The 7,986-nt window shown below is 35.8% G+C and overlaps 1 protein-coding gene across 1 annotated transcript; it reads left to right on the top strand.

The window, feature by feature from the left end:
* Positions 1-4,559: 4,559 nt before the first annotated feature.
* LOC119983894 (WAT1-related protein At1g25270) lies at positions 4,560-7,925 on the top strand. The gene is made up of 7 exons (XM_038827633.1): positions 4,560-4,901; positions 5,371-5,433; positions 6,217-6,333; positions 6,442-6,691; positions 6,906-7,064; positions 7,172-7,329; positions 7,524-7,925. The coding sequence occupies exons 1-7, from the start codon at positions 4,708-4,710 to the stop codon at positions 7,777-7,779; spliced, it is 1,197 nt and encodes a 398-aa protein (XP_038683561.1). The 5' UTR covers positions 4,560-4,707; the 3' UTR covers positions 7,780-7,925.
* The last annotated feature ends 61 nt before the right edge of the window (positions 7,926-7,986 follow it).

Here is a 7,986-nt window from a genome sequence, read left to right as displayed (position 1 = left end):
GAAGATTGGGAGGTAAAGTAGATAGAATTTAAGGAAAAAAGCAAGCACAAACAAAATGCCGACCATGCACGGACTGCTTTAGAAAAAAACGAAGACAATAAAATGTTTAAAGTGTTGGAGGCGAAGTTGCATAAGTTATTGTCCATATTAGAATTTTTTGTCCAATGCACATCAATAGTATTGTTCGCTTTGGGTTGTTCGATTTCCGTGGATACATCGAGCATGCACGACTTTGCCTTCCCAAGAGGTCACCCATCAAAAATAGTGCTCGATCTTGTAGAAATACGTTTAACTGTTGAGTTATTACGAGATGTTTTCCTCCAAGAAAATGCGTTGGTAATGGTTAAAAACTGAAATTATCTATATATGTTAATAGTTCAATGTACTATCTATCATTCTTACCCGACAATCACTTTGTCAAAAATGGTGTTCTGATTTATGAGAAGAATGAAAGAAAGCTAATTTGTTAGGTTTGCAAAGTAGAATTGAATTCCCTTTTGGAGTACCATTGATAGTACTATATTCCAATATGCACCTTTTAATTAACTTGTGTCAAGTGCACGTCTCTACTTGTATTCCAACAACCCACTTCAATGGAGTTGATGACCATAATTTTTATCTCTACTTTTCCTAAAGCCAGGAAAAAAAAAAGCTTTAAGCATACATATATGCTGATGCTGGGTGTCTGGATATGTGTTGGATCTCTACACGTACGCCAATGGAGCTTTTTAGAGAAAGAAGAAAGAGACAATTCATCAAAATTGTATAGATCAACCACTTTAATTGCAATCTCCGAGAAGTTACATTTTCCAGGAAAATAATTCATATTGAAAAGTCATAAGATAATTTCTTGCATTGCATGCATTCGGTCTCCACTGGTCCACCGGCTTGTCTTTGTAACTTTCAGACAGCTATAATGTTATATATATATATCAGGATCAGGCATTCTTCTAACAATTAGATTCTGGTTTAAATTGCATTGCGTACGATAATTAGTGAATTGTTGATCTGATGATTACATTAACGTGAAATGTAGCTATATTTATTCACATTCCTATCCTCTAGACTCTAAACATCAATGATCGATAACATGATAACAAACTAATGTTTTGATGTCACCCCCTTTCGCAGAAAATAAAGAAAGCTCATGGTGTGCTCAAGATTGATGAGTACTTTATTCACCCCCTTCTCTCTAGAAAACAAACCTATGAAGCCATAGAGGAGTGTTAGAATGACAATATCCGATATCTCTTATAAAGTATCAAATGATGTGGTTTATAAGTCGAGCCCAACACCTCAATATTTGAGAGAGCCCTTTTAGTAAGGACAAAGTCGTGTGGGCGTTAGGCCAAAAACGAACACTTCAAGTGATTTGGGCCAAATTTCTATCTCACCTCCTTCTTCTATTTCTCCATACTTTCTTTAAATTGGGCTAAGCAAGTGTCCTTCTCACAATTGCGATAATAGAAATACTTATAAGACTTGAACTCACGACCTTCCACTTGTGCTAAGAATCACCTTGCTCGAGTTTATCACCTCAACCAATAACCCGCTGTTAATTTTAGTATACTTGCCAAATAATGTCTCTTCGCTAGAGGAAAATTGAACCTTTAGTGTAGGTTTGTTATGGATCTTCATCAAATTACACTCTTGGGGATTTTCAATGTCAAGGACAAAGGAATACAACTTGTTTATTGTAGGGGCAAATTCTACAATCGTTGAATAATCAACTTTTATCTTTGAGGGGCTCGTCTGCACCTTTGAATCCTGCAAACGTCATAACAAGAACAACCGTGAAAGCTCTTGGATCAGATTGGGGGGTTCCGATTGTAGAGGCTTCGACGATCAAGTCAATAATGGTCGAAGATTGGAGACCGAAGATGGTTTGAGTGTTTATGGCTGAGTCTTTTTAGTGAGGGGTAAGAGAGTTTATGTCTTTGGTTTGCAATGTTCAGTTCCCCTTCTCCAAGCTAGGAGAAGAATATTTATATGAGAGTGAGGATCGGCCTCGGAAGTTGTGTTGCCCACTTGTGTCCTATTGGATGGGACTGCATGGTGTAAGTGTATGAAAGTCAAGTATCTCGGTGGTTCAGGGTTGGTAGCCGAAAAGTAAGGTGAGGATGTTAGGACATATGAGGTGACCGCAACACGTGTCTGCCGGGGTATGGATAATAGTGTGGGCAACAATTAATGCATGGATGTTATATGGTAGAAGATCATACCTGGGGATATGTACCTGTCACATCTACGATTGTTGGTGTGAACGGGATTGGATGATGCTCCCTTGGGGAATGATCATACGATGAGTTGGCGCTCAGGTGTGCCAATGTCTTTGTTATGGCAGCACCATCGTGTAGGCGCCAATACAATAAAGATGTTGCGAGATATAGTTCTTGTCTAAGGGAAAGTTACTACGAATACAATAAAGTAAGTACAAGGGGAGACGTTAGCCGTTATAATCAGACATGCTTTGCGTGACAGTACTGTCACTAGGTAGTGCCTCAAAGGTTTACGTGGGCCCTAGTGTAGGCCTAAATGTATTGGTTAGGCCCGTGAATTTGGGTAATTCAACTCGTGTTTGTCGTTACGGTCCACGAATTTTGGTAACTACATTTATCATGATTTTACAGTCATTTTTCCATGTTAATGTTAGTAATCCTAACCCATTATGTTTTTTTAGTCGTGGATCTGTCAAATCTTTTTCTATTTATCGTTTTAAAGGGGCCGCACTCCATGTTTATGTTGGGTTTGAATAATTAGATCCTGGTATGTTGATCTATACTTGAGACTGTTTTATTAAAGTTTGCCATTTTGTCTTTATTGTACCTTATACTTAAAGATAAATGAAATATTTGAGTAATTAGAAAAAGAAATCTGCATCCCCATCTCCGCACCATTCTCTCACTCTCTATCTACAACCCCCATCTACGTGTCATTTTGTCTTTATTGTATTTTCCTCCTCCCCTCACCTCTAGTTTCCACTTTCTCCGTTGCTCTCTTATTTCTTTATGAGTTTCTTCCTACGTTATTCAATAATGTTTTGGTATATCACCCCACAAATTTGGTGGTTTTGCCCACAGATATGAGTGTTTTTCCTTCAGATCTGATGGTTTTTAGTGACGGCGACATTCGTATTAATTTAACTCTGATTAAGGTTATGAAGGATATGTCTTAAGGCTTCAACACATGCTCTATTCTTTGGCGAGCTTTTAAGACAGTCACTCATTGTGAAACGATTGCTCCGAGACCCTTGCCTATCTCTCAAAAAGAGTATTTTGTTTGTTAGTCCGTTTGTGGCTTATGCTATTGTTTTGGATCTTTTCTTTATTCTTGATTTATGAGTTCTTTTTTCTTGTTATGCTTTTAGAGGAGTCTTCTCATCTAAATATTGTGTAACTTGTTTTCGGCTAATTTAATACAAGTTTTTACTATTCTCAAATAGTAAAAAGTATTGCAAACTAATAAAAGAAATTATAATTCCAATAGAAGTGGCAAAGAAGCATTAAATAAAAAATTGCTAGCTACGGCTATGTTTCTAAACAAGGAAGTCTTGTTAAAACACTCTTCTTTTGAGTATAAAAAGCAACACTAATTAAGTAGATTTGTCGCAAAGAATAAGAATCAAATTTGAAATTGTTTTTTCTTTTCCTTTTTAAATATATGATCAATTTATTAGGCAAAAAAACGTTGTTTGTCTTTTTTTTTGCTTCTACAACTCTCTTCTTAATTAAAATAGTCCCTTTTTTATTTTAATTTTTTAATTAAGAGCTGTCAATCATCCAGTACTCTTCCACTAACGTGGTTGAGCCATGAGGATTTGCCGTCATATGAGTGTACACTTGTCCAAACACCTATAATTTTGGTTTATATTATTATACTCATTTGTTGTCACCGTTCATTGTGGTTGTGGGCACTCACCTCTCTAGCTAAATAAGTCGCTGCCCACTTCTCTTTATCATGATATATATATATATACACACATATAGTTACACATAGTGATTTTATGTGCTAACTAAAGCCCAGCATGTAACTCCAATAATATTATTCCCAATGAGAATTGAATTTAGAATCTCTCAATCCTAAATCTTAAACCTCGAAAGACTTAAAACTTAAACTCTAAATTGTAAACTCCAAAACGTTAAACTAAACTCATAAATCCTAAACTAGCTTTAACCTCAGTCACTTTGTGAATTCAAGACTTCAAAGTAGATTCACGAGCTTAGCGATACTTATATAAATCTCAATAAAAAAGTTTTTAATCTAGAATTTATATGTATATATATTTATATTATGCTTCAGCTTCATTGAGATGACACATGACTGCCTCCCTACTTGAAATTAATTTTATTGGGATGGATCATTTGTTGAAACATAGTGACGCCTCTAAAAGAACCCACGAAGCCTCACGCACGTGTCGCCGCCGGGCGTACATGTGCGTGACCGCTACGTCTGTGGTGACTTGGAAAAATAGCACTGTTTTCCAAAGACACACACACAGACAATAAATACAAGGCCCGGCCCTCCCTCGACTTTTACATCCACGTACGACCAAACATGACCTATAAATACACACGTCACAGCATCACTAATACACTCGTGTTTCAAAATCAAAATCAAAATCAAAATCCCACTAGTCTCTTGATCTTTCTCTCAAGTTTTCTTGGTCTAGAAAAGAAAGGCCGGGCAGCTGCCTAAGAGAGATCGATCATGAGAGAAATGGGTGCAGTGTTAGAGGGGTTGAAGCCAGGCTTGGTTATGGTGGTGGTTCAGTTGTCATTTGCAGGGGCAAACGTGTTCTACAAATTGGCAGCAAGTGATGGAATGAACTTGAGAGTCATTGTGGCTTATCGATTCATTTTTGCCACTGCTTTTATGACTCCACTTGCTCTCATCTTTGAAAGGTACCTCCTACCCCCTTACCTTATATATTTCTTCTTTCTTCTTTTCTGATAATCATATATGACATTATCTTTGTTAATCAACCTTGCAAAGAACATGCATGCAAATAAGAATTTCGAATATCAATCAACCAACCTTGAAGATATATGTTCTTTGTTTGTACTGTTGTTGATCATGGTTACTACTGTAGTGAAGCATTTCGAACATCAATATATGTGTGTGTATATATATATATATATATATAATTTTTGTGGTAAGAAGAACAAAGAATAATTGTCCACACAATTCGACTTTTTTTTTTCTAGAATCATTATCAAACAATAGCGCACATATTGTCATAGGCATACGAAGCGCACTTAAAAAAAGGAAAAAATAATTATAATTACATATACATATAATGTTATTTAATTAGACATTAATCATGAATCATGATGCATAGTTTGAATACTGTTTTTTTATATGTGCCTACAGGAACAAAAGGCCAAAACTTACTTGGATTGTGCTCTTTCAATCTTTTCTTTGTGGTCTTTTCGGGTAAGTTTTCATTTTTTATATATATTTTGAATAGTTTTTTTAGGTAATGAACATGTGATGTGGGTGGTTGACGGTTAATTATTAGTCGGGTATCTGTTAGGAGGCAACCAAAGCTGTACCACCAAGACATGTTAAGCAAACTGACTTAATACGTAAGGCATGCAGTTTCCCCATAGATCGACACGTGGCGCGTAGTACAGCTATAAAAGTGTATTGTATAGCATTATAGCTTACCAAAACTTAACACTTCCCTCTCTGTTTGTCTTTGTTAGGAGTTTTTTTTTTCTGAAAATTTTAATTACTCAAATAACATATATATATATATATATATATATTTACTAAAGTGACATAATGTTATATTCCAAGTAGGGCATTCCAACAAGACCCTATAAATAAAATTAAAAATTTTAATCAATTAAATCAATTAAATCACTTATATCTTTTTCTGTTCAATTCTTTTTCTTAAATTGATATATATGCTTGTGAAAATTAACTGGAAATTTAATGGTATAATTTATATCAAGAAAATTAATACTAGGGTTTCTAGCTATAGTATTGGTTACACTAATTCTATCGGAAAAACCTTCATCTTCCCATTGGATCGAAGGAAAAAAACAAGAATATTGTTACTTAAATTTGACACTCACTGGTGTTTATATATAGTACAGTATGAATTTAATTAGTCATATATTTCTACACATTATGTTTTTTTTTTTTTCTTTTTGAATATCAAAGATATATTTCAAGACTCTAGAAGTAAGAGTAAATTGAATATGGATGCAGGGGAGCATTGGCTCAAAATCTGTACGTGGAATCTCTCGCACTGACTTCAGCAACTTTTGCTTCTGCCATGGCCAATCTCATCCCTGCCATTACCTTAATTTTTGCCATAGCTTTTGGGTACCATATACATACTTACATATATATATATATCATCACTGCCATTTCCTTCACTGGCACAAGTAATATTAGTGGTGTTGGAAATAAAATGAATTAATTTTGTGACAGGATGGAGACGTTGGGGATAGGAACAGTTGCAGGGAAGGCTAAAGTCTTGGGAATATTAATTGGAATAAGCGGTGCAATGCTTCTCACCTTTTACAAAGGCGTAGACATCAACATCTGGTCAACGCACGTTGACCTTCTCAGTCACCCTCAGCGCCAGGTGGCATCAGGACAGCATGGCAGTAGTCGCGTTTTAGGCTCTCTTTTGGCTGTCGCCAGTTGCTTCGCCTATGCTATCTGGTTGACTGTCCAGGTCAGCAGTCAAAACAACATTTATCTCAGCAGTTGGTATTTATCCTAGTAGTTGGATACAAAAGATTTAAGTGAATTCGTGGGCTCTACATGTCTCACTTGATACATATGAAATCCTGTGCATACGATTAGGATACCAACGACCACTGTGATCTCTATCATAAATGTTAATCTAATTTTGCTTTTCTTTTTTGTTTGTTTGTTTTTGCGTTTAGTCAAAATTGAGTGCGAGATATCCGTGCCATTATTCAAGCACAGCATTGATGTCAATGATGGGAGCAATTCAGGCAGTAATTTTTGCTGTGTGCACGGAGAGAGATTGGAGTCAATGGAAATTGGGGTGGAACATTAGGCTTCTCTCAGTTGCATTTTTGGTAATATATATATATAGATACACACACATATATATTCTTCTTTAATCACTCTTTTTATTTTGCTTTATAGCATATGCATAACCTGATTAATTAATTTACATTTTTAGGGAATTGTGGCGTCGGGAGTTGCTGTGGCATTGATTGCATGGTGTGTGAGGTTAAGGGGACCAGTATTTGTATCAATTTTTAACCCTCTAGTGCTTGTGCTTGTGCTTGTAGCCATCGCTGGATCCTTGTTACTAGATGAGAAGCTACATCTTGGAAGGTACTAGTCACACTCTTTTTTTTCTTTAACCGATAACGACACATACAAAATTTGTCATTTGAATAACTGACATGGGCCTAAACTCAGGCTGTCAAACCCGCTCGTACAAACTCACACACATATATATTAAGATCAGTGGCAATTTTTTTTTTATATATATATTTTTGGTAATAATTTTGGGTTGATAAATGCAGCGTATTAGGAGCATTTTTGATAGTGTGTGGATTATATGTTGTTTTATGGGGCAAAGCCAAGGAGACGAAGAAGGTGAAGACTCAACTCCCAATTGGTCCTTCAAAGAGCTCCCTAGAAGCTCAATCCATTGACATTGTTATTGCACCTAGTACTCTAGAAAACGACGACGACAACAATGTAGAGAAGAAGAAAGGATATGGAGATTTGTTAGAGAAGGAGAATGTAAAAGATGAAAAACAAAATATCACTACATAAAAGAGAAAAAGAAGATTATTGTCTAGTGGGAACAAAATGTAATAGGGTGGTATATGTGCCTTCCCAAGAAGTTGGGGAACGTAAATTAGTTGGGTCGATCGTTTGGTAAAAAATATTAAATAATACCATCCTATGTCATTTTCTTATATGATGTTTTTTTAACGTAGAGTCCATCAAATTGTCCACCGGACAACTGGTTGGTAAATA

This window comes from Tripterygium wilfordii, chromosome 18 (assembly GCF_013401445.1).
Source record: "Tripterygium wilfordii isolate XIE 37 chromosome 18, ASM1340144v1, whole genome shotgun sequence".
NCBI lineage: Eukaryota > Viridiplantae > Streptophyta > Magnoliopsida > Celastrales > Celastraceae > Tripterygium > Tripterygium wilfordii.
Note: the sequence above shows the minus strand (reverse complement) of the source record. Positions and strands in the feature narration are given on the sequence as shown.